Source organism: Triturus cristatus, chromosome 2_2 (assembly GCF_964204655.1).
Source record: "Triturus cristatus chromosome 2_2, aTriCri1.1, whole genome shotgun sequence".
NCBI classification, from domain to species: domain Eukaryota; kingdom Metazoa; phylum Chordata; class Amphibia; order Caudata; family Salamandridae; genus Triturus; species Triturus cristatus.
The window spans coordinates 830,907,489-830,935,100 of record NC_140582.1 but is presented as its reverse complement, the minus strand read 5'-3'; the positions used below and the strand labels follow the sequence as shown (position 1 = coordinate 830,935,100).

At 45.2% G+C, this 27,612-nt stretch overlaps 1 protein-coding gene across 2 annotated transcripts in view; it reads right to left on the bottom strand.

Annotated features, from left to right (window-relative positions):
- The window catches only part of GUF1 (GTP binding elongation factor GUF1), a 328,054-nt gene that overhangs the window by 157,183 nt on the left and 143,259 nt on the right, over positions 1-27,612 (bottom strand). For both annotated transcript variants that reach the window (XM_085642161.1, XM_085642162.1), the window contains exon 13: positions 5,856-5,999. In XM_085642161.1, coding sequence (XP_085498287.1) covers positions 5,856-5,999 — 144 coding nt within the window. The remainder of the gene's footprint in view (positions 1-5,855; positions 6,000-27,612) is intronic.

Below are 27,612 nucleotides of genomic sequence, written 5' to 3'. Positions count from 1 at the left end.
CGAAACATGTCGGCACCATTAGGAGGCACAGCTCATTGAGGCATACTTCCTCCTCCCCCCACTAATTTTTATTAATACCAGCTCATACGGTATAATAAATTTCGTTAGACCAAAGAGCCAGGTATTTTTTAATTCACTTTTCCATTCACCCCTGACCCTTCCTCTCACACCCTTGCATCACACATAGTCTTCTCATTGTTAACAGTGCTCCCGCGTAGTCGTAGGTCGTAGCACGCCCCGTCCCGTAGAGGGGCGGGAAGACCCCCATGATGAAGCACGACACCAAGGGCCCTTTTGGTGTGTGAGGGGTATTTAAACAACTGATTTGTATTCTCCACGGCTGTGGGATACATCTTTGTCCCCGTGGGGAGTCTTGTTACACATTCAACCTACGGGTGGATCCCTATGTTTACTAGACTCTGTTGTGTTCAGTATTGCGGTAGTTAATATATGAATCTTCACTCTGCGCAAATATGTGTGAGTTTAACATTACATCTGTTGAGAATTTATTCTATTGCAGGTGATTCGCTTCAACGACCACTGACGGGCAAGTATTAACACTGCCCCTTTACAAGTGTGTGGCATTATTCTGCCAGCTGTTAATTTGACAGATTTACCAGGGAGGTATTGCTCTGATACCCTGATGAAAGCCCCGGACCTTGTTAGGCATTAGAGTAGGGCTGAAACATGTTGGTCTAAGAAATAGGGTCATAGGACCATAACAGTCCACATTACCCAAGAGTTATTATTGGTCAACCTTCTATTAAGTGCTTCCTGAAATATGGTTGAGCCCACCCTGACCTTTAGGAGTCAGGGTGAACCCGCTGACGAAGCATGACACTACTACAGTGTATGAGGGTTAAATAAAAAAAGGATTTTTTTCCTTCCCCACAGAAGTCATGTGGAGCTAGCATACACATGAGGGGTTACTGAACCCTCTACACCATGTCCCATGCATTATAGACAATAACTCCCATGAACCTAGGTGGGAAGCTTTTTGGTTAAATTGGTTTATCACCAGTAGCCCTTCCTCTTCCATTGTCTGTGATGTCTGGCATCACCAGCCATCCCTCCATCTGCTGTCCGTGACACTTGCCACCTGACCAGCTGTCCCTCCTTCCGTTGTCCCTATTGCTTGCCCTGGCTCCTTCTGGTGTCCTTGTTGCTTGCCTCCACCTGCACTCCTTCCTTCCGTTGTCTGTGTTTCTTGCCCGTATTGCTTGCCCCATCTGCCCTCTCGCCCTCCCGCCTTCCGTTGTCTATACTGCTGCCCCCCACCCATTCTCCTCCCCTGTGCTGTCCGTGTTTATCCTCCCTCCATTGTCCGTTTTGCCTTCCCCACCTGCCATAAACAAAACAAGCATTTGCAATGGAATAGGTCTCTCATTTACGAGAGTTTGAGTTACTGGCATTGTAAATCATAATGCCTTTTTTTAAAATCTGTTTACAAAACCTGTAAGCTGTGTGTAAACACCACTTGCAGGTTTTGTAAACACATAAATAAAAGGCATGGTCATTTACAATGACAATTGCTCAAACTCTCACAAATGCGAAACCTTAATCAATCGTGGCACATGCGCTTCAGCTTAGGATGTTGAAAGCTAAAGCATGGATGCTGTGATTGCTTTAAAAGTAAAGAAATAAAAAAAAAAAGGTTTTTTTCTATTCCTTTACTTTTTAAGCAATCGCTGCACCTGCGTTTTAGCTTTTAACATCGTAAGCTAAAGCGTGGGTACCACGATTGCTTCAAAAGTCAAGAAATAGAAAAAAAAAATGTATATTCTTTACTTTTGAAGCAATCGCGACACCCGTACTTTAGTTTAAGATGTTGAAAGCTAAAGTGTGGGTGCCGCGATTGTACAAAAGTAAACATATAGAAAAAATTGGTGGCTATACGCTTTTTTTTCTATTTATTTACTTATGTTACAATGGAGGCACCCGTGCCTTAGCTTTGAACAACTTGAGCTAAAGCGTGGGTGCCGCAATTGCTTTAAAAGTAAACAAATGGGATTTTTTTTTACTATTTGCTACTTTTAAAGCAATCGCGGCACTAGAGCTTTAGCTCAAGATGTTCAAAGCTAAAGCACTGGTGCCGAACAGAAATGGAAAAAAACTGAAAAATAAAGGCATGCGGCCGCGTTCGGCCAGCATATAACAAAAGAAAAGCGTGGCCGCCATAATTCTTGCCAAATCATCCTGCACTGGCTAAACGATAAAAAAAAAAGTGTTGAGGGAGAGCATGTCCTGCCTGTGTTGCAGGCAGGGCAAACCTATTTAAGATAATAGTGCTTGGAGGCTATAATTAAAGCCTACCAAGTAACAACACATGCAACAGGGGGTGTCCTCATGGGAGATTACGAGAAGTTAATAGGCAGTACTAAGGAGGGACTACTAAGACTATTGACAAATGAAAACCCACCATTTACAAAGGACAAGGGACAATTAAAATGATGGACGGAGTGTGGGCGAAGCTTCATACACTTATTCTGAATATAGCATGTCTCGAAGAGAGACCGCATGCGCTGCCTAGGCAAGACCTTAAAACAAGCATTTGCAATGCAATAGGTCTCGCATTTACGTGAGTTTGAGCTATTGACATTGCAAATAACAATACCTTTTATTTTTGTTTTTAAAACATAAATAAATGGCATTGGCATTTACAATGCCAATAGCTTAAACTCTGGTAAATGCGAGACCTAATGCATTGCAAATGCATGTTGTGTTTAGTTTGCTAGCCACTTTCAGCATACCTTCCAAGTGTGTGCTCTTCTTTGTAGGAGCTCTGCACGACCGCACTTCCCTTTGCTCTCTTTGAATTCAGTGTTGTCAAGTTATGAGACCTGCCTTCCTTTTTTAGGCACTCTTTGTGGTTTGCTATGTTTATGTGCTATTAAAGCTTTATTTATCTTTTTAACTATCTTCACCCAAAGTTTCTCAATTCCCATGGCCGGGAGAAAGTTGGCTAGTTTCCAGCGCGAGTATCTGGCAATGCAGGCGGGGCCCAGTTTGACACTTTTTATTAATGGACCAACATTGATGGAAAGTATTTGGCCTGTCTGGTTGTATACCTCTTGCGTCATCGCACTCACGTTGACCAAAATGGATATTGGATGGTCACTTTCAGGTCTGTGTTGGACTTGGTAGCTTATACATCTACTTAGAAGCTTCTTGATTAGGAAGATATAGTCCAGTGTTGAAATACTTTTGATGGTGGGCTTTGATTTTCCCTCATCAGAGCCTTCTTGGTCGGAACAGCCCAACTTCCAGAATGTTTCGACTGCGGTACCTTCGAGTTTTCTCAGGTCTACACATAAATTGAGTATTGAAGTATGCGGCCAATATGCAATCATGTCCCGGGTTCTCATAGAAGAAAACTTTTATCAGGTCGGTAATCTTCGCGGCATTCGCTATTTTCACATCATGGTGTTGATTGCGGCTTGAACCCGGTTTCCCAGTTCCAGTCGGCAGCTCTTGATGTTATGCCACATCCTGTCTGTAAGATTGTCTGCATTTTTGGGGGCTTTTATCTATGTTTCCCTCACTGACACCCTCCCAGTACAACCACCCTTAACCCTTTCCTACCTTTCGTTCCGTGAGCGCATGAGAAGAGCATTTCCTTAACAACAACTTATGAATGCGTGTGGTCTCGGACTGGCCTGGTTGATTTCGAGGTGTCAGTTTCTAAGAGGTGGAATAAACCCGTTTTCATGCACTCCACCTCCTACGTCACCAGCTTGTCACCGCCTGCAGTCTCCCTCTGTTTCTCTTGCCGCTAGTGAGTCCTGGGACTGCGGCTTCCCATCTAGTACTGCTGTAGTAAAGTCTGCCTTTTGTACACACGGCTCAGCCTACCGCTGCTATCCCAGATCAGACAGTTTTTCATCTGACTCGAAGGCTTCACTCCTTGGCCCTACTACCGTTTAAGTAGCTACAAGTGAGGTAAGTGTCTTCACTAGCCCTGTCAAGTGTAGCTCTTCAACGGGTCAAACGAACGTAAATGTGCCATTATCACCGCATGACCGCACTGAAATAATGTGTCACGCAATTTGAAGTTCCACCAGGTAACCTGGATTCGCTTGAACGGCATCTTTGAAAAAAAAATGCTGTCAACGCAAACATGGCTCTGCAAATTGATAGTGCAGTACCTGGAATCTGCTGCCTCTCTTGTATTATGCTTGGGTTGAGTAGGTGAGGGGATGTCCGATTGTTTTGGGGCTGTTACCCCCGAGAAGGCTTTTTGCGAAAAAGGTTGCAGGGAGATGATGGTTTTCATGACTCCGTGCGTGAACCACCTAGTTTTCCAGCTCTTTCGCTTCAGTTTAATCCTTTGCACAAGCAGTCGCCTGAACCCAACTGCAATGGGCAGTCCGACACCCAGGCACCTCCCAGGAATACTAGCTGCGTGCCACTGCCTGGCGCACTCGCCTGTGACAGCGCTGGACTTTAACAGATTGCCTGTCTAGAGTTGGCAGTAGCTAGCCTTCCTGAGGCATAGAGCAGTTGTGAGGTTGTTGACTGTCAGAATTTGGAGAGGTTAAATAGGCAGTGAAAGTGAAGAAGGTTCGAAAGTTTCCTTTTGGAGTTGACCCTGATCGAGCAGCCGTGGAGGGTCCGGAAACGGGAATCAAACGGCGGCGTGTCTTTCTGCGCAATGGCCGAAAGAACGTAAATGGTTATAACCTTGTGACCTCTTTAGGGGACAGTTTTCTCTCCAATGTAGGGTTCAACAGAGACTATAAAGAAGAGCGGGAGCCGGTCTATTAAAGAGGAACACAATTAGATGGTCATCTAACTAGGATTAGGAAGCGCTCCACTGGATGCTGCCCACACAAGAAAGGCTTTTAACCAACGTCACTGACACGTGGTGTAGAGACCTCCAGTGACTGCATGCTGGGTAGATGTCAGTGTTCTGTGATTGCTGCATATGTTATCATATGCGGAGGAGCCACAGCGAGTATCTAGCAGACTGACATGCCTGCATCAATGAATACTCGAAAACAGCTACTTTCTGTTTAAGTCAATGTCCTGTCGGAAGATAAGTGAAGCGCACATGCTTGAAAGTGCACAATTGCAGCTTTAAAATAAGAAATGCTTGAGTTAGCGTTCTGGCCTGTCTCTCCTGCATACGTATTTTATGGAAGACAACCCAACACTTTTATGAACTGGTGAGTCCGACTAAACCAGCCACAAAATGCACGTCACACCTTACCGAAAACGAGGCTGGCAAAAAAAAAAAACACCAACCAGGCGCTCGCCAGACACGCAGGCATCCGCTGTTTATTTTTGCATTGCGCTTTCAAAAGTGTAAGCAAGATGCAAAAGTAAACACGCGGCGCCCTGTCTGCTTTTTTGTCCGGCCCAATCAAAGAGCCCGGTGGGCTGGTCAAAAAAGGGAAAAGGAGGCACCCTGGAAAGTTTATTCCCAATGGCAGCGCACCGTTTAACATAAACGGTGACGCGAGCCAATAGGAATAAGGGGCGGGGCTTCAAGCCCTTTACAGAAACTACTCATATGCATTAAATCTCGCCGAGCGAGCTGCGCATGTGCGAGACCTAAAAAGCACTATGAGGAGGTCACCGCTGGCCATATCATAGTACTTTTTCACACCCCCTCAGCTGTCTGTGTTATCCTACCCTCCTCCTGCCCATAACTGTGGATGTCATTAAGCTGTGAAACAGCAACGTAAAGGAGCACATACAGTGCTACTCTAATTACAATGTAATACTATTGGACTGAGAAAGATACAACATACCTCATTCGCTATGCATTAAAGATACTTAAAAGAAAATACGTTTTAAATTCTATTTTAACGGAATAAAATTAATAGCAAGTTTTCATACAAATGACCACAAACCTGGCAAAGAGTCATTATCTTTCCGATATGTTCATCAGGTGTGATGATGGTTCCCAGTACCATTGGTTCCAAGTACTCTGACACTTGTGATTTGTCTGGAAACTCCATCGGATTAACAATTGTAATCACTTCATTTCTGTAGTCCTGTCAAAGGAAAATAAAGGGTACACACTAATTGTATATTTAGGTGAAAGGCAAATATTCAGACTCTGAAATCTGATGCATCATGATTTTTTCACATTGCAATAGACCATTTTTCATGGCGTACCTTTTCTGAAAGGCCATGGTCATGAAACCAAACTAACAGAGGCGCATGAAAAAAGGAACCAAACTGATGCCTGAATGATCATAGATATGGATAATAGACTTATTATGTACATCAGTATCTCAAGAAAGCTCTAGGATTCCTCTTATTCTCCTTATAGGCCTTGCAAGGGACTGGGAGACCACCAATGGGCTAGCTGGAAGAAGTCTGCATGACCACTTAGAGACTGGCGAGTGATATATCTATATGTGCTTTATTCTTTTTGGAGTTAAGCTAGAGTTTATAGTAATTGAGTCGAAAGTGTTTAAGGTGGGAAGTTTAGCTCTACAAAATGTGTCATATGAAGCAAGGTACAGAAAAAGCAGTTTTAACTGACACTACAATCCAGCAGCCACCAATCTATAACATTCTATGGGATCTCACTACATTCCATGCAGACTGCTAACACATACCCCTCTGTTCTAACAAAAAACAGGCAATGCATTAGCATGTTAAAGCTCCTACCCAACACCCTACTGGGTGATGAACCTTTTTTTTACGTTTGCAACAGTTTGCGCTGAGACACTTACACAAAAAACTATCCAGGCTCACAAGTTGAAGACTAAAGGTACCCAGGGTTCAGGAATTCCTTCACAATTGGAGGATGTGGCCAGCAAGATGTGAGCAGCGTCTGCTTCATCACTGCAAGGACCGATGTGGTGATGATGGCAGCCCCCACAAGGTAGAAGGAACTGGGTCGCTGTGAGACACGGGTCCTGTTTTCCGGGCAACCCAGTCAGATGTGGCTGGCACTGCATTTCTGGAGAAGGGAAAGACCAGCTCAGCCCCGTGGAAAGTGCTGGGAGCGGCAACCGGGGCACCTGCAAGTCCCACGACGGAACCAGCGAGAAAGCAGCCAGCCCAATGACAAAGAGGATGGTGCTGGATGTGCTTCCAGGAGACCCTGCACTGCTGAGACTATGAAAGGGCAATGGTGGAGACGTGAGCGGACTGGACCGGAGTGGGCTGAGACTGAATGTGCCCACTCCGGCCAGTGCCACACCCCTCTTTTTCTTTTCTTGGAGATCTTTCTTCTTCCCAGTAAGTTTGATGAGCTGCCATGGAGAAGTGTGGTCAGAGGAGTAAATGCAACCTGCACTTTCTTACCGATGTCTCCCCCCCACATACCTCCCACTCATTTTGGCACAAAGGAACCAACTTTCATGGCAGGCTCTGAGTCTGAGGCCATATCAACTGCGATAGTGGTAAAGAGTAGGTTTGGAAAGCCTAAAGTGGTGCCGGGCCCAAGACTAGCAAAACAACAGCACAAAGGAAAGGCCCAGCTGATTGTGCTGCCCTCGAAGGAGAGGGGCATATGGGACAGGAGACATAAAAAGCCAACCCAACTGAGAAGAAAGAAAAGTCAATGCAGGATGAGAATATTGTCACTCCGACAACACATGAAACATTCTGACTAATTACAGAGAAGTGTATCCTGAGTTCAGATTTAAAGGAAAGTGAAGCAAAGAAAGTAAGAAGATACTGGCAATAAGCCTCTATATAAATAGAAATTCAAGGCCAAGTGTAAGAAATTGAAGCATTAGATGAGGGGAGCGAGACTCCACCTCAAATAATTATCACAAACCTCGTCAGAGTGAACCAATATATAAACCTACACTTAACCCTCTGGTAGGTTGGCACAAAGCAGTCAGGTCTAACAGAGGCATTGTTTATATTATTTATGCAACACTCAAACAATGATAGTAAACCCCTTACCAATTTAGAAAAATAGAGGATATTTTGATAAATAAAACAGGCACCATATTGACAGAAATCAAGTAAGCAGGACCAGCTATATGAATTTTTAAAGTTTGAAATAAAAATAGTGTCTAAGAATATAACGCGCAAACTGTGGGTTTCTGGTCACACTAGACTGGGTCAAAGATAGAGGTTAAGGCTGACAATGATAGAGCGAGAGTTGGGTATAGGAAAGAGATTGCGGTGGAAAGTTAGAAACATATATGGAGAAAAAGTGGTCATCTACACTTTGTCGGCAGGACAAGCTGCAAGGTGAATCCGAAGTGGGGATTGACGACACTGATGAAGATGGAAAAGCTCTGAGCTAGTGAAGTCGGAAGTCTGTGTCCAGGAAGGCCTCAATGTCGATCGAATGCTGCTCAGCATTGGTTCTGGTGAAGCCCAGTACGCTCGTACTTTGAAACTTTGCTGGAACTCCTCCAGTAGAGCAAACCAGCAGGTTAAGAAAGACCGGCGATTTAGTGCTGACAGCTGCAGCTTTAACGGTGACCCCGGTCACATTCGGTTCTCCATGCAGAAAGTTGGTAAAAGTTTCTAATTTCCACTAATTCAGTTTGGGGAAAGGAGTAGTACATTCTTACAACAGCTAAGGGCTCAGGCCTTGAGGGGCACCACTGGGGAGTTAGGACTTACTCCAACAGAGACTAGCAGCAGGGTCCACGGCAGATGCAGTTAGAACTGATCTGCAGGGCAGCTGCAGCGAGAGAGGCCTCTGGAATATTGATATGTCCATGTGGCTTAAGCAGGAAGTCAGCAAACTGACCCTTGAAGTCACACATGAGGTCCTTGTTTCAAGGCAAGCAGGTCCAGTCTTCATTCAAGTTCTTCAGACAGCAGGGCATTCCTTCTTCTGATTCTTTACGGGTCCAAGAGAGTCTGAGAAGAGGTCTGTGGCATCCACTTTTATTCCCAGTGCTAGCCTGTGTGTGAAGCGAAAGAGTTTGTCCACCCTGCATACCTCTAAGTCAGTTCCTCCCCTCCCACTGTGTTTGGAGTCAGACTGACTAAAGTCAAAAGGGGGCAGGCCTAGGTATTCACCTGCCAGTGAGAAGGAGAGGAGCGTTCTCCCCACACCCAGAGCTATTTGTCCACTATCTGGAAGCAATACACTTCTCACAACAGGAAAGCAGTCACAGTGACAGCTAGACACTGACAGGAATGCCTTTTGGTTTTAGTCAGAAAAATGATAACTTTCTAAATAGTAATAAAAAATCTGTTGTTACTATTAAGTTGGATTTTAAATTGTTTTTAAAATTAGTCCTTGAACCATATTTCTAGATATTACCAAACTAAATCTAGCACTTATTAAATGTAATAGTATAAACCAGTGTTAACCTATGCGCTTTGCTTCTACAGAGAAAATCCTGACAGCAGTACAGACTGCTGTAGTGAGAGAAAGAGCACTGGCTCAGGGGAAACGAATAATAGTAGTAACTCCGGTACCAGCTTAGAGGCTGCTACAAAGGCTAGCATTCCTAATGCTAATGACTTACACCCAAGATGGATACAATGGGCTAAGTCTCTCACTGCAACAGATGTAGAATACAGATATGACCCAAGGTTAAAAATGCAAGCATTTCTGCAATATGAACAAGAATATCCTTTCCCAAATGAAATAATGCCTCTGGATCAGTATGAATATATCATTTAACACTGACGGATCTGCTGGCCAAAGGAAGTAAACAACAATACAGCGCCGCTTGTGCGATTGTAAAAGATCGTATGCGAGATGGCAAGTTCCATCCCAGCGATACGAAGACACAGTATCTAGGAGCCTGCATGGCTGAGCTGCCAGAATTAAAAGCCCTATTACTGGCACTGATAAATACGGATTGAGAACTCCCACACTCATAGTGTGCGATTCATTTTACTATGTCCAGTCCTACAATTAATATCTCCACTACTGGGGTCAAAATGGGTTTAAAGAATCAAAAGGTGTCACAATTAAACAATACATTCTATGGGAACAGGTAGCGGAGTTGAAAAACGAACTACCAAGAGCTCACATAATACACACATCATGATGGCATTCACGTTGAAGGGAATTCATTGGCCGATAAAACCGCAAAGGGGGCAGTTCGTACTGCTGCCGTAGCCGAATCACTCGTTCAACAAGCATTGGCATAGCCAATAGGTCTCGCCTTTGGGACCTTATAAGTGGACTACTGGTAACAACATTTGCAAAAAAAGACACTAGAGCAGTAGAGACCTACCTTTCTAGGTAAAGAAAAGACAATCCAAGCATACGTAAATACAGACTGAAATGACACGACCTAATCCCTGAGTGCAAGGAAGGATATGGACCCCGTCTGCTGTTTAAAGGCTGAAACACAGCGATAAACAGGGTTCAGTGGTGGGCCCCTCAGGCCTATCTGCCCCGATGCAACTGCTCCACCATTGAAAGCTACGTACTTGGCATTACCCCCATACGTTCCACGGTCTTCCGCCAAGCTGTAATGTAACTTATTAACATACTGTTATCTCAAGATTAATAATTACTCTTATATACTCAAAATGGAAAAGCATGTCCTCTGGTGATGCCCAGAGTACATTTCTAACTACACTGCTGAATGCAGATGGCACCCTTAAACTAGTGCCTCGGGGCATCACAGGGCATTCTATGAGTTCACAAGTTGTGACAAGCTATCTGCGTACTTTGAGGGAAGTCAGGGGGTATAGGTAGTCATCTGACAACATTCGTCTACACGTATGCACTGGTTTAGTGATGGGTACGGGGCCAGCATCCCTGCAGCAGCTGCTAAAACAGATCAGAATGTGTCTGCCAGGGGCTGCGAGCCAAGGCAGCAGCATGCTGGGTGACCCCCAGCACAGGAGGTGGGGGGGAGACGAGAGGGTGGAGAGAGCCTGAGGGGAGAGCGGAGAGTGAAGAGGTGCGGGGCAGGTTGTAAGAGGGAGCGAGGAATGGCCAGAGAGGGAGAATGATGACACGTGAGGTGGAGGGAGGGAAGTTGGTGAAAAGTGAGGAAGGGAATTGAGGAAACAAAAATGGCTGGAAAATAAAAGGGGGCCAGGTAGGAAAGAAGGGGGGGGTCGTATTTGAAAGGGGGAGCGGGATAAGGAGGCTAAAAAGCAAACGGCGAAGCATTGAGGTGAAGGAAGCACGGAAGTTAAGTGAAGCAATGAAGATAGGGATCAAAGAGCAGTGGGAGAAGTAAGATGAAGGCGTAATAAGAAAGTGGAAGGGCAAAAGAGGCATGGAGAAACAGAGGAAGTAAGTTCAAGGAAGCAAACAAAGTAAGAGAGGCGAGAACGGCTTAAATGCAGTAATGGGAGGGAAGGAAGAAACTAAGAAAGAGGGAAGTGGAAAAGCAGAGTGGAGAGATGGTGGAAAATAAGAGGGGAGAGGCAGAGTGTGGGACGGGAGAAAAGTGGGGAGGGAAGAGATACGTCAGGAACAGGAGGTGAGATGGAGTAATGAGTGATGAGAGAAACTGCACGGGAAACAGAAGAGGGATGTGGAGACGATGAAAGGAGGGAGGGAAGAAGCGATGGAGAAGAATGAAGTGCTGAGGCAGAGAAACAAGTAACAGGTGAAAAACAAGAGCGCGAAATGGCAAACTACGGGATAGAGAATGAATCTGAGAAAGAGAAAAACAGAAACGGGGGACGCAAGAGAGAGTAGGACATAATTAACTGGGATAATTAAGTTCTGATGTTACATCCATTTTTCTCCTAATTCAATTATTCCCATACATATTGTGTATACATATTTATGCGTTTTCAGACGACTCTGGGGCTCTCTTCGCCATATGTCTCTGCTGGAATAGAGCATGTCGAAGAGTGATGCGCAAGACCAGCGGATCCCACAGCAACAGCGCCGCCTACAGGCTGACCAGTGTCAGCTGACGAGGAGCCTCCAGCCAGCCTCATTCACATTAGGGACATGGCCCCACACGAGTGCACACCCTTGCAGGGTCCCAATGGTTGTGTGCTTGTTAATTCTGTACTGGAAGCCCCGGCAAATTTTTCAGTTTCTTAGTTGTTCATATGGGAGGGGGGAGGGGAATAAAGCAATAGCCAGCTCCGAAAGGCCAGTGTCCTGCACCTGGAATTGCTGGGTGCAGGAGCACCAGGTTCAGGGTGCCAACATACGCCCTATATAGCCATGGAGGCTCTGTGGCTGGCAGTGAGTGAAGTCCGCGTCACCCTCTCTTGAACTGCAGAGGGGTGTTATGCAATGCTTCCACCCCAACCCAGGATCTTGTCCTGCCCACGTTTACCTCACACCCCCCTCCATACCCCCACCACGCTCCAATTTGCATCTGCTTGGAGCAGGTGAGAAATGGGAGTGTTAAACAACCTGCAATGGTGGTTGTGGGGGGGGGGGGGGGGTGCTGCAGACTGCATAAAAGGCCAGGGGAATCCTGGGTGTGCAGGTTATTCTCCATCCAAGGCACTTTAACGGATGACCCATGTCCCCTGTTAAATCTTGGGGAGTCACCAGCTGGTATCGCCCTTGAAGTTAACGAGGACGTCTTAATGAGGCCCTTATTTTGGCAGAATGCAATATTGTGTCAGTTATAATAAACCTTGTAAAGTTGATATTGGATTTAAACTAGTTCAGTTTCATGTTTTGCCCAGGACTCAACTCTCCTTGCCCTCAGTGAAATCTACCCTGATCACGCTGCAAGGTGTCTAAGATGTGGATTGTCAAGAGTTTCTTTTTCTTTATGACGGAGTCAAATTTACAAATTGTGAGTTGGGTAACAGTAACAGATTGCTTTGTGTCCACTTAGCTTTTCATCCTTCTGAGTTCGATACAATGAGTACCATTGAATTTGGGTAACAGTAAACATCTGATATTCAGTGCCAAGATACACTTGAGTGTATGTGTGCTTTACAAATGCACGTTATGTTGGTGTGTTGGACCATACACTTGAGTGTGACCCCCTGACATGTTAGCTGGGTCTGCTTTCACAACAAAGGTGGTGGGAAGTTGAACATAAAGTGAGAAGCGCACTCTGCTTTTAGTTGTGTACATTGGAGATGAACGTGTAAAAGACCAAATGATAACAAGCGCGCGCTGAAAGTAAAAAAAGCAGCGGGGGGTAGAGGAGGGAGCCTGGGCCTGTTTCTCTGGCGGGAGCAAGCGAGTTCATTACAAACATATGGTTTGAAAGCTCACTCCCGCAAGGGAATCGCCAAACGTGCTGCGTTGCCATTCAAAGCAATGCAACACGTGCATGTTTTTGCCCGCAAAGCTGTGCTGATTACTAAAGGTCTTTTTCCTATGCAACGCATGCGCGCTGCATAGGCGAGACCTAAAAACGAGAAAAGACGGACAATTAATGGTAGCTGTCATTGCTTCACACAAAAACAGCCCAGCCTTACCTAAAGGTTTTCCACTCAAGTACTCCTACAAGTTAGATGCAAATAACATTCCGTAAGCTCAAATTCCAGGAGTGGGGGAGAGAGTAATACCAAACATGGATCGCACATTAGGTTTAGTTCTAGCTGACACAAGGGTCTAGGTTCTGCACACGCAGGGATTACCGCAACAGTTTATTTACTGAAACAACGCTATTGCTATCCTGGTTTAACAAAACAGATGAAGAATTTTGTCTTAAATTGTGACATCTGCCAGCAGATGAAGGGTTCCACCGTAGCGCGTACAGCGCAGACACCGTTACTAATATCAGACAGACTACTCGCGTGCATCTATTTGGACCATTGCGGCCCCCTACAATCAGATGGAGCTTACAAGTATATCATGGTGGCAGTGGATTCATACTCCAGATTCCTATGGGTATGGCCTCAGTGCTTGGCAGACGCTCAAACTGTTATAAAAGATTTGCGGGTCTTTAAAAGGACATACGCAGTTGGCACATTACATTCTGACTGTGGCCCCGCGTGTAGCTCTAGGGCTTACAAAGAAGCCATGGAAGGTTTGGGTGCAGCATTGCGGTACTCCTCTCTGTACCATCCCAAGGGAAATTCGGTCGTGGAGAGGAAAAACTGGGACTTAAAGCAATCTTTAACAGCTAGAGTATTAGGTTCAGGGGGTAGTTGGGTCAACACTTATATGTAGTACAGCGAGCCCCTAACAATCTGCCAAGGAGTCCTCTAAGGGGTCAATCCTTATGAGGTCCGTTTTAGGACAAGAATGTGGGTACCTGATCTCGATTTTTAAAGCACAGTGGCGGATAAGAAACCATTTGACATCAATAAACGTTTGGCTGTATTACAGAATCTCAACAAATCCAGAGCACTACTAAGCAACGTGCAAGTAAAACGGACCACCACTGGGGAAGTCAAATCAGTCACAGCAAGACCTGTCTGGATCCCAAAAGTCGGGGATCAGGTCAGAGAAAAAAAAATCAAAGACAAAAAAGAATTTGGGCTATCCTACAGAAAGCCTCTACCTGTCCTGGCTGTTGAAGGAACAAGAACAGTACTTATTACGCCTCTTGCCGGCAAAAAAGAGAAGAGATTTGTCTCCATTGTTCTGATTAAACTACACTATGTGGCCGATACTGAATAGTAGGCCCCGTGGGCTCCTGGGTAGCCAACCCTCTCCTCTCGCTACCATACAGGAATTTCAGACAGAAAGACACATAACATTCGAAGAGTCACCAATTCGAAGTGATGGGAATTTCCAACAATGAAATGGAACTCGTTCCTCTGGAAACAGAACTTCAAACAACAAATGAAAGACAAATTTCAATTCGGCCTACCACTGATGTCTACATCAATATGCCTCAACAAGAGACACCTGCCAGTTCAACACAACCTGCCGAGCTACCAAAGACTGACCGAACTGCATATGGCTACTTCATCGATTTCGATACCTTCTCTCTTGATCCCAGTGAACCTGAGACACCGCCAGCTCCAGTTTCCCATAAGCAGCAAATTTGTGAAATCTACACTTTTCTGAAAAAGACTTACTTAGTATCACCTTGGCTCCAGCTCTGGATAATTTCTGGAATATTGTTTTTTCTGTTTTGGATTGGCCAAGTGACTGTCTTTTGCTTACTCTTGAATGGAAAATATCTCCCAGAACGCTCTGCAGTATCAAATGTGAACTTGGTCTTGAAACCTCATACATCATCTCATCGTGCAATATTTTAGAACGAACTGACGAAGTATCTCGAAATACCCGATTTAGCCTGATCAGCTTCTATATACTCCGCCAAGCTTATCTAACCCCAGAACGAATCAACCGCTATTTTGACGGTGCAGACGCTAGATGTCCGAGTTGTCAAGAGCAGGAGGCGACTTTTATGCATATGGTGTGGAGCTGTGCCTCCTAAACACATTACTGGCAGGAAGTGACACAAGTGACAGCGAGGGAGATGGAGAGGGTGGTCCCCTGCACGCCTGCCCACGTACTGCTCCACTTATTCCCTTAACCCGCTAAAACCAAATCCACAGCTAGGTTCCAGATCCTGGCATTTATTCAGGCGAAACGAGAAATAACCAGTAGCTGGAAGAAACCGGGGGGGCCCAATGTCCTCAGATGGAAACGTGAGCTGGTGAAATGGGCGGGTTGCGAGGGCAGGGTCCTACTTCAGAATGCACAGCAGGGAGTGGGCAAGCCGGAACGAGCCCAAGCATGGGAGAGGCTGATGGCGGACTTAACAAGAGTTGGCAGGGAATCGGAGGCTTCCACCCCAGAGAGGCTTCCGCATGTCGAGAACCCTCAGGGACCCGATTAGGGCGGAACAACTCAGTAGAGTCAGGAGACTGGGAGCGTTCACCGGCATCGACACACACGGGAGAGGAAGGGGGTCGCAACGGAAGGTCCCGGCGCAGCACCATTACTCACGCCTTGCAGAGAGCATACTAAACGCGCTGAATAGTAGTCGAAGGGAGTCAGCAGTGTGGGGGGGGGGCAGGGGAAGTTTTGGTTCATTGTCTTATTATTGGGGGAAGGGGAGGAGGGCATACCTTGCATATATAGCGTACTGCTAGGAGACAGAAATGTGATCGCTATAGTTAACGTGTACAAATGGGGCTAAGCGCAGGTAACGACGAAGACAGTGATTAGGATATGTTTCCTTTTTCCTGTCTATTATACACTGCAACCTTAAAAGGGTGATGTTTCATGATGTGCAAAAGGCAATACACATTTGTTTAAAAAAAAAATCATCTCATTGTGAACAAAGAGACTTGTTTTCTGTGAACATTACAGCTGTTCCAATTCCTGATGGTATAATTTGGGACAAAGTTGATTATGCTGTATTTGGCCCCACTGAACTTTTGAAAATATCACATTTATTTAAAATTACTCTAAATGATATCATTACCTCCAGTACATTTTCTGATGATCGGGATTTTGAAACTAAATAATATGTTGTCTGATTTGGAAAAATCAGCTGCATTTTCAAACAATGAAATGTTAGAGGACAGATCTGACTTTGATAGCTTATACTGCCACCATCATTATGGTTATCACTTTTTACACAAATCCAGTAACCCACGTAATGTTTTTACATACCACCAATGGGAACATTGCCCCACACCACCAAAAGGTAGTTCGAAAACGTTTGCAGAGAAATTTTCTTTCTCCTGCACAGAAAAATATGCTGACTTACACCAAACAGATTTATTCTGCATCCTTTATTGCCCAACTGTCTGAACAGGGTTTCGACTTATGGAAGGACACAATAGACACAAAATCAGTCTGGGGTTCAAAGGAATGGTAAGTTCAGGGAACAGAATCACTATTCAGAGCATGCCTCATTCCACGACAAATAATATTTCTGAATGAAACTGTGCAACAGACTTCCTGTCTTGAACTAGCCAAGAACAAGGATTTGAACACACCTCGGATTCCCACATCAATTTTACATCACGTGGAGGGGATACAATAGATGACATCATGCAGTACGATGCATAAGACCCCAATTGAAAGGGATGGTTAGTTTGGCCCACAGACAAAAACAGATGTCAATTAACTTATCCTGCCTCATGAAAGGTTCCCCAGCTGCCGAGATTAATCCAGTGTTCAAGTTGCTTTCAAATGGGAGTTACTTGATGCTGAATGATCCAGGTTGTTGTGGGGCGCTCCTAGGCATCGCATATCTTGTCACTGTAAGCTTGAGGGTTACTTGCTGTATGCAAGTTTTGTTTCCACTGACCCATACAGTCAGGGAGGTGCTCTTTTGGCCTTTGCTGAATGTTTCCTTTATACAGTTTGATACTCTGAGCCGAATGAAAGCCATGCTTTTGCAGCAAACTTTGCCCTTAACCTCCGCCCGAGAAACTTATGATCGCCAGGTTTCAAGGTCCTCGGCTGAGATACAGGCATTGATACGATCTAACTGCCCTTTCCATTTCACAGAAATAGTGCAACGTACCTTTAACATGTCTGATACCACGGGCATTGTCCACCTATTTAAGACCATTGGATCTGGACTGTTAAGCACCTTTCAGACAATCCTTGGAGTTGTTCCCAACTGTATACACTCCGTATTCGGAAGCATTTTTGGAGGGTTTCTGCTGATCCTGTTTCTAATAGCAGGTATCCCGATTGTCCTTTTTCTGCTACGCAATGGACATCCCAGTCACCAAGGAGATGGAACAAACGCTCTTGGAGCGCCGATACCGTGATTGCATGGTAATCAATCTGGGCACTCCTCATCTTTGAGAACTGAGCGAATCTTGGTTCTTGTCATTTAGACCAGTCTGGATTGACTGTATTCTGCCTGCCCTCCGATGCCTGTTCTGTGGAAAAGAATGCATGTTGGATCTCTAACACTTCCAACAATTGCGCCACCGGACATTGATGCTTTACTGGACCCAATAACAGCCCATGTTCTGCAGTGTCCTCAGCGTATACCAATGTTGATGTCTGCATTCTTAGAGCCACCACAAGATGCTTCAACTTCTGTCGGGAAGGATACCGGCTCCTCAACAAATACTCAGGCCTTGGATGACGCTAGTACATCCCCACATCTGTGCTCAATTGACCTGATCTTCGAGATGTTGCAGGGACCATCGTCTGCGATTGCAGTCAACAGTAATGTTGGGTTTCACAGCCAGGACACACAAACCTTTGACTCATCGTGTGTCATGTTCGATAGTTGCCAAGAACTATCTCTCCTTGGTAAGAGGGATTTCTAGTGGCACTGTGAGCTAGCTGTTATACAGGCTAACATAACCAGTAGGGGTGTCTAGAATCAGTGTGACACCAATCCTATAGTGTATGTTGTCTAAACGAGCAGGTGTTATATATGTTTATAGGAACTAAATGACAGCATTCAAGGTCCCTGCCTACTGCGGGAGCCGGCACTGGTTTCACACACAGGGAGCTGCTAAACATGCAGCCTGCTGTGTGTGGAAGCAATCTTTTTGAGCATTTTCACAGCTCTCGCTTCCTGAAAGCGAAGTGTTTGGTGTGACTTGACTGGAGGAGTTAATGCTCCCGCCAAGTCACCGCAAACAAATATGTACTGGGGTTGGGTACGCCGGGACATAACAGGAGCCGGCCATGGGGGCTGGCGTTCCCTAGGGCAATCTATGGCTTCAAGAGAGGGGCAGTGTGGCCCCCCTCCATTGCAGTTTTTATCCCCGTGGAGGTAGAGGACCCCCCGGCTGAGGGAGGGCTGCGTGCCCCCCTTTAATTTGAATGAATTGCCCTGGAAAGTGGCGGTCCCAGGGTTTGCAGGGGGGCCCCCCACATTAATTTTATGTTTAGCCCAATGGAGGAGGCGGTCCCCGGGGTGGGCCAAGCAGGCCTGCCAGCATACATATTTTTAAGTGGCCCAGGGAAGGGGAGGTCACAGGGAGCTGAGGGTCCCCTTGCATATATAAAAAGCAATGACCCGGGGAGGTGGTGTTCCCCGAGGCTTTCATATGTCCTACAAGGGGGTCCCTGTGTGCCCCCCTCCTATTTTCAAAGTATACCCCCGGGACCTGAATAAGGTGCATTCACTCACCACAGTTTTCTGAGTGGGCTAACAACAGGGTCGTATTGGGATCACAATTAGGCCTGGGCACTCTTTAAAAGAAAGTGGCCCAATTCCCACGGACCGTGCCATGTTAAAGAACAGTAGATGTTTCAGCACCCAGGCTAATGTGCTGCATAGCTAAATGCATATAAGGTCCCAAAGGCGAGACCAATGGCATTGCAAATGCTTTTTAAAGTAAGGAGTACAAGCTATTTTTTTTGTTTTAGGCTCATAGGAGTTCTAAGTAAATGCGGGGAGGAAGAGGAGCAGGAAATTTGAAATTTCTTGTTTAATCTTAAAGTAAATGTTTTGACACTAGTCAGTACAGTGAAGCAATAAATACAAATTAGGTAGAAGCCACAACGCAGGAGAAAAGCAATAAGCCCAAAAAGGGGGCATCTGTAGATCACAACATAGACTTTAAATTGCTCTCCTAGGGCTGCATTATGATAAGGGCCCACTTTTGCGGTTTGTGCCACGGCACACCTTCAAACAGGTGTGCTGTGCACAAATAGGAAAAGTGTGCCCTATAATGTTGAATGGCCTTCCCTCAGGGCAGCCACAAACTCGAGCTGTCCTGAGGAAGCGCATTTAAGTGAAATACTGAGTGGCTGCTTAAATACCGCTCCTTATTTCACATTGCAGACCGTAACCTGTCTAGACTTTCAAGAGTTATTAGAGATCCCCTTGCAGGCAGTTGAAGTGAATGACTGCACGCACCTGCAAGGGGGTGTCTGGGGGTCCATGGAACCCCCTAAAATCCCTCAGTTGCCCATAAGCATCTCCGGACCCTTCTAAAATACAAGTGTGCCCCGGGGACGCAGACAGCAGGTGCACATGCCCGTCCCACTCCCGGGCACTTCCTGTAATGTAATGTGACCTTGGAACATAAATGGCCTGGGCAGCAAAATAAAGTGAAGATTGGTGGTCCAGTGCTTGCACAGGCAAGTGCCTGACATTGTGCTAGTCCTAGAAACATATATGATGGGCACTGATTGTAGGTACCTGGGAAGGGGCCAGTATGCATCCTTGGTGCACACGAGGTTGTAACAGAAGTGTGGCAATCCTGGTGAAAAAGAAGCTCTTTTTCCAAATAGTCAATAAATGAATCAGTCAGAATGGATGCTTCGTCAACGTACAAGGGAGGTGGCGGAGGCAAAACATTATGATCTGTTGTATCAAACTCAAATGTTTAAAAAAACAAAAACTCAGGCACGCCCTCCAGGCTGAAGTAAAATGGAATAAAAACCCTATGTTTGGTCCGCAGGAAAATAAAGTGTTGCTATGGGAGCTGGGAGGAGGGCGGTCTCCTCCTTCTCCTTTAAAACCCTTATCAATAATATGCCTGATGGGCTATGGGTGGAAGAACTGGGGCACCTGAGGAATCAAATTGGGAAGTAGCCCTGATGCACCCTCAGGAAGTTGGGATGAAAGCAAGACTGTCTCATCTAGTTGAAAATCCTCCATTGGGCGTATTACCATAGGCGGCAGCTCTACAAAATGAAATTGACCCCAACACCTATTTGCTTGAAAAGTGACAATGAGGAGGGTACTTTTCTACATAACAATCGGAGGCTATAATAAGATGCAGAAATACTAGTGCTGGGGCAAATCCTAGAACGTGATGTTCCCTTGTTGCACCCATTTGTAATACTGGGGATCCAAAATTATGTAGAGTTACAAAGAAGAAAACTCACGTTTATTGTACTGGGATTTTTCCAAGTACGACCTAGCAATGACATAGAGGTCCCCATTGCTGTCTAAACATGGGAACAGCAAAGTGACATGGACCTATATATCGGGTGGAGACAGTCACATATGAGGCATGGGGCTGCACCCCGTAAATGGCACAAGATTTGGGAATGGCGTATGAACTATTATAGATTATGTGATACACTGAGGGCCACTGTAAATCATGAAACCAGGACACAAGAGACGCAGGATAGCGGAGAAGAGAAGAGACTCAACACCCCCTTACAATTAGAAGACACCTGTGTTTGTAGTTTGAATCACTGACTTGTTTTTCTCCTAGAAAGGCTGTGCCACCTGTCTATTGTTGCTATTTACTGTGAAATAAGAAATGCTACAATGTTTGATCTTTTTTTAAAACCTCAATAAAAAATATGCTTAAAAAAATAACAGGATTGTGGTTTTTTTTTTAAACAGTGAAAAGATGCAATGAAAAAAAGGCATCAACAATAGGGTTGCTATGCTAAGATCTCACTATTCTCTGCTTTCACAAAATGGCAGGGTTAGGGAAAAAAAGCATGTATTGCAATTTTCGAAGTGGTAGTCAATATTTACTGCTTTCGCAGTTTGCACTGCCTTAACGTTGGTGGGGGACAGAGGAGTGATACACATGGGTGAACACAATAAGATGTACATTTTTGAAAGCTAGATAAAATTCCGAATTCCACAAGGGGTCATATTTGTAGACTAGACTGCGCACGGTTTACTTAAGAAACTAATCGTTAAACTAAGAAATTAACCAAGGTAAGTAGCAAAAAATGGAAATATGTCACAATGTTTTCATCAGTATTGTTTTGCCCCAACAGAGGTCTACAGAAGTAATATACCAATATGTGTAGCAGAATCTTTAGGCCACACCGAGACATATAAAGTTAGTTGGTTGTACAGTTGTGCAAAATTCAGGGCCATCAACCGTGCTGAGGCGCATGAATGATTTTTAAATGTGTCCCAACTGCTTCAATTCATAAAGATAAAATGAAATGAATGAAAAATGGTTATGGAAGAAAGCTATGCATTTTTTCAATGTGCCCAAGATTCTGAGTTTTGGAATAATGGCTATTCATACAGCTCTGAATTTGGGGTTGTCAATAATATGTGATCCAGAGAGTGTTTTACACAATGTGGTCTTTCATGCAAACTGACTTACATTTAGAACCCAAATATGGAGACCAATTCAATTCAAAATAACAATTATTCTACTATTCTGTATTTCTACACATCTCCCAATAATGACAGTACCCCACTTGCTTGGCTGGGTCTAGCGTCTGCGACACACAACATCCCAAAATGCAACCTTGAGACAACATATTTCACCCAGCAGAATCCACAATGTTATAAAAATGGTATCCCTTACTAATGTTGGTGTATCTATCACCCGTGACAGGAAAAGCACTAACATTTAACATGGAGACATCAAGATTTTTACTTGGAATTTCAATCATTTTTGGGGAGGTGGATAGCTGGGATATTTGGACCCACTCCCTGCCGGCACCCAGGGACAGCTACCAACCCCAGATATTTCTGGTTTACCTGGGGGAGTCCATGGTGGTTTTGCTCACTTGAATCCCACCGCTTTTTTATAACCAAATGCCCTGCAAGCATCAAACTTGGGTAAAAATAACAGATTTTCGTCACATTACTCAGAGGGAAAAATAATCTACAAGTATCAAGAAATGCTTCTAGGGATACAGGTGTCTTAAGTAGTTAGGCCCAGGATAAGCCAACATCCAAGGAATCTTGAACCATGTGAAGTCCCTGTAGCGGCAATGTGGTCTTCACATGGTTACAGTTTTGGCACGTTCAAATGGTGTGGGTCAGGGGGTGCAATGTATTTATATAGAGAAGTGTGGAAATGAAAGGTGGAAATACTCTGGCCATTGAATAGAAGGTGTTGAGGTATCAGGCATATAAATAGATAGAAACTTTGACCAATACTTTCATGTTCACAGGGCAGTCTGGGTAAGAAAACCTTCTTGGATCCATGCAAGTGACACCACTTGGGATATCCCTGGGTCTCCAGTTTAAAAGAAAACCCCATGATTGATAGGGTTCCCTCAGTACAATGTCAACTCCGAGCCCAATTAGTGCAGACATCTCCCTTGACAAGTGAATGCAAACTGGAGTTTCTTTGGGTGTAGTTTATATGCGGGGTGTCAGAGAGGGGGTGACTGCCATTCAGACCCCCCTCACCACCAACCAAGGTGCTGAACAAGTTGCTCAAGGTGTGGATTTATCATAAGATGGTCTGTTGCCCCATCCCATTACTTTTCTCAATCTGTTCCCCCTGGTTCTATGGTGGACTTTCCGTCCTCAAACCCAAACCCCAATCATCCAAATCCTTCCCAACCCCAATCCACCAAACCACTCCCAACACCCCCGTCCACCACCTCCAGAGGAGCAGATTGTTAGTTAATGCTTCAATCTTCCATCCAAGAGAGAAAAGAAAAACATTCTGGGTCCCAAGGAATTGGGGTGCCTACAGAGGCTAGTATGAGACTGCCCCAATCCCATACCTTTTTTTTTTTTAATCAAATGGTCTTGTGGGCTTTCTGACCTCCTAGATGTGCAGATTAGGGCATTTACTCCCTATTGTCTCAATCTAGAAGGACAAATATCCCACCAGTCTATCAGGAAAAATGTTAGTAATAATCGGGTGCAGGTTTAGCCCATTCTGGAACTAGCCTATAACACTCCCCCGCTCTCCCCACCACAACATCTCTCGTTATGTTTCCTTAGGGGCATGAAGACTGACTTCTGGTGGCACCCAGGGACTGGAACTACTCTCCTTGGGTCAAGTGGGTATCCTGCTGTTAACTGCTACAGGCACACAAAAAGCAGGAATACTCCTGACTCCAAGACCACCCATCTGGCTTCTGTGTATGGAACCCCGCAGGGGCACAAACTCGAGAGAGATTTGGAGCCTAGAAGCCTCCCCTAAGTTTCTAAGGCCTGAAACAGCGTTCACAAGAACCTTTAACAGCAGATGAAGCAATTTGGGACTTACTAATAATTTCCACCTAAGGATGACTGGAAGAAAGTGCAAAGGTGTCCCCCAGGCAGGGTTCACCATCAGTGCACAAGAAATCCAAGATCAACTTGGAGCTTATTGATGCACAGAAAAATGCTTCAGTGGCACCTCGCAGCGAAGGCTTCCAGCCCATGAAGCCCCCATGGGCAGCCTGTGTATAGCCCGATGGACTAAACATGCACCAGCTCCACCGAGTCAATGGTGAGCGTAACTGATGGCTTGATCCCTCTGTAAAGGAGGAAGCTGTGTCTGTGCATAGCATGATATAGCATGTGGTAAGTCCATGGTAGACTGCTGTGCTTCATTCTTCCATATGAATGGGAGAAAAGAGAAGGGAAGCCCTGTAAAGCCTTGTGACAGTATCAGTGATACAGAGACTTCAGTGGTACGTGTTGCTCCCACAGTCTGAGGTCATTCTTCAGTTGAAGAAGCTAACTAATACCAACAACAATGCAGAGATAGCTAACCATAGTTCTCTTCTCACGTTATGCTGTACAATAAAATCCTCACTGAAAATATTTGGAGATAAATCATAAACCGCATTGTGTGATAAAAGCATAACATATACTTATAAATTAGGGTTCCAAGGAGCACATTTCACATACAACTCCTCAACACTATTCTATTCAAATTAATAATTGCACAGTCTAGAACTAAAAAAAAGAAGAAGGTATAAATTGCACCTTATTAAAAGAATTACCCTAATGAATATAAAGTCCTTCCCACTATTACATTTATCTTGAAAACATAGGGCTTGCATTTCCCACCATATATTTGTCACAAATCCATCAGACTGTTAATAGGTTTATTCTGACACATATTTATACAAGAAAATTGGAGCTTTACCTATCCAACCACATACGTAATAGGAGAATGCATGCCACAAGAAGAATAATGACTTATTGTCTTGTCATAAAGAAGCTTGTCCAATATACTGAAGACAACCGTGTCATCTACACCTTATCAGATAGTCTTTGCAGCTTTTTAGGTCTCGGCTGGCATTGGAGCACGCATGCGCTCCTCGCCTCGAGACTTATAGTGAACAAGTCAGTTTCCAGAAGAGAACTCGAGCCCCGCCCCTCATTTCCATTGGGTAGCGTCAGCGTTTATGGTAAACGCTGGCTTCCCATTGGAAAGGAGGGTTTTTAGTTGCCTCCCTTTGGCTTTTTGGTGGACTGCCTTGCCTAATTCACTGCTGTCGTGAAGACTTTTCTTATCTGCTTGTTTATTTAACAAGCAGATAATAAAAGTCTTCCCGACAGCTGTGAAGCAGGCACGGAGGCACGGAGCTCAGAGGCGCACGGGGTCACGGGGAGGACAAGGCAATCTGCCCAACCCCACTTTGAAACTGTCCGTGCACCCGGGAAGGACAGAAAGTGACGTCTTGCAAGACTCTCTTCCCCCATCAGCAAACCATTCATCGGAACTCCCCCATAACACAAACACCGCTAACAGCGCCTAGAGGCCACATAACTGGCACATATTTCTCTATACAAAACTGCGAAACATAACCGTAATAAAAACAGAAGTATTGAAGAGAGTTAATTGCGGTTTGTCTCGTATAAGGGCAATCACAGGCTACTGAAACTGTGATCACGTGTGTTACACGAGTGCAGTGCTGTGACGGGGGCATCAAAATGATGAATCCTGAGCGCTCCCGCGGCCCCACAACTAACCCCTACACACATGGCAGACAGGCCCTTGGGGATAATAAGCCAGACACAGTGTCTTTTTCCATGGGGCGGGGGTTACACATCGAAAACAAAGCCCGACTCCCTGACATGCCGGCGCTGCAAAGGGCTCTGTGTAAACACCGCAGTGCTGGAGCGCCATTTGTTAGACACGGGTGGCGCACGGCAGACAGGCCCCGCTGCCTAGGCTTGCAGCCTCTGCCAGGGAGGGGTGGGGGGCTGCAGATTGCATCATGATATATAACTGCCACTGTGCTCCCTTCGGAAGTTGTGAGGGTGGGCAGTAGGCTTCAAGGTGAGGTATGGGCCCCCAGCGGCGCAGCCACGCACAGCAGGCCTAGTCCCGGACTGCACCCTTCAAGGCAAGATGGGGAAATAAATTGTGGGGGGCCTAAGTAACAGATTAATGCGTGGTTAGCACCATCCTTCCAGGCGTCGTTAGCCCACTCTTCGAGGCGCTTCCATATTTACTCGCCAGCATCTCTTGCCGAAAAATATACCTACTTTTAGGAATGATTACAGTCACAAATGCGCTTTTAGAATATGTTGCCTTTTATTTCATTCTGAATTTGTAAAAACTAAATATTTGTGTTTTCATCATTTACGACTGTATTGTTTAATGCTCGTTGATGGGAAGGTGGTTAAATAAACTAGTGAAGCTTCTCACATGCATTTAACGCACAAATAGGGAACCGTTTGACTGCAAGAACACATCGACTCGTAGGTGAGCCCGGGACTTAAAATCACACGGTGGAGGCCGATAGGTCGAACTGCTCTGTGCGCCTCGTCCAATCAGATGGGTCCCAAAACGTGTGCGTTTGTCACGTGGACACTGTCAGTGTCAATTCAAGGTTGAAATTAGAAGTCTAATAAAAATAATTATTACAGTATTCAACATCCTAACTACAGTGAAGACTCCCCCCGTAATTTTTCTGGGTAGATTATAATAAGCTAAATTTCTGGCCTTCTACCAGGTACACTTTCTCGTTTATATAAAAATTCGTTTTACATGTAGGGCTCACGAAATCTAAGCATTTCCACTGCAAGGCGTTTTCTGCTTAAACCAGTCACTCAATTGTGAAAATTACGAAAAACACACAATGCTATTTATTTCTGCAAATTTCTCATAATAAAAAATTAAAGAATCTCGAGAGATTTCGCTTGAGTCTTGTGTCTTTGCCTCAATTTCTAAGTGTTCTAGAAGTGTTCCCTCATGTGCTTTTCCATTCTATATAAAGCAAATGTGATGGTATCCTTTAGATGTGTTATCAGAATACCTTTGGTGGCGGCTAGCTTCAGACTTATCAGTGCCTGCGTGGAGACCCCACCAGCGCGCACGACAGAGCATTGATACTTTAAGGGTTTAGCACTGATGCGGGAGGGAAAGATTCTGCAGTAACAGTTCATCTGGATTGCTATTGCACTGTGAATATACCTTAATATCACCCCTCAAGCGGACTGCTAATGCAGTGTGAGTATACCTTAATACCAGCCCTCAAGCGGACTGTTATTGCAGTGTGAATATATCTTAATACCACCCCTCAAGGGGACTGTTATTGCACTGGGAATATACCTTTCTTTTTTTTGCAGATTTTATGTAGCGCGTACTCGACCCAAAGGTATTGGAGCGTGCTTTACATGAGCACCGGTTACGTTACACATTCAGGCACTGGAGATTAAGTGATTTGCCCAGAATCACAGGATGTGGATGCGGCCCCGAGGCTCGAACCCTGGTTTCCAGCACCAAAGTCTGCAGTGTAGCCGACAGACCACATCCTCTCCCCTTAATACCACCCCTCAAGCTGACTGTTCTTGCAGTGAGAGTATACCCTAATACCAGCCCTCAAGCAGACTGTTATTGCAGTGTGAATATACCTTAATACCACCCCTCAAACGGACTGTTATTGCACGGGGAATATACCTTTCTTTTTTTTTTTTAGCAGATTTTATGTAGCGCGTACTCGACCCAAAGGTATTGGAGCGCGCTTTACATGAGCATCGGTTACGTTATACATTCAAGCACTGGAGACTAAGTGATTTGCCCAGAATCACAGGATGTGGACGCGACCCCGAGGCTCGAACCCTGGTTTCCAGCACCAAAGTCGGCAGTCTAGCCGAAGGACCACATCCTCTCCCTTTAGTACCACCACTCAAGCAGACTGTTATTGCACTGCTGCTGACATGCCACTGCTGACACGCCGCTGCTGACACGCCGCTGCTGACACGCCGCTGCTGACACGCCGCTGCTGACACACCACTGCTGTGCACTTTACTGCCGACATGCTGCTGCTGACATACCACTGCTGTGTGCCTC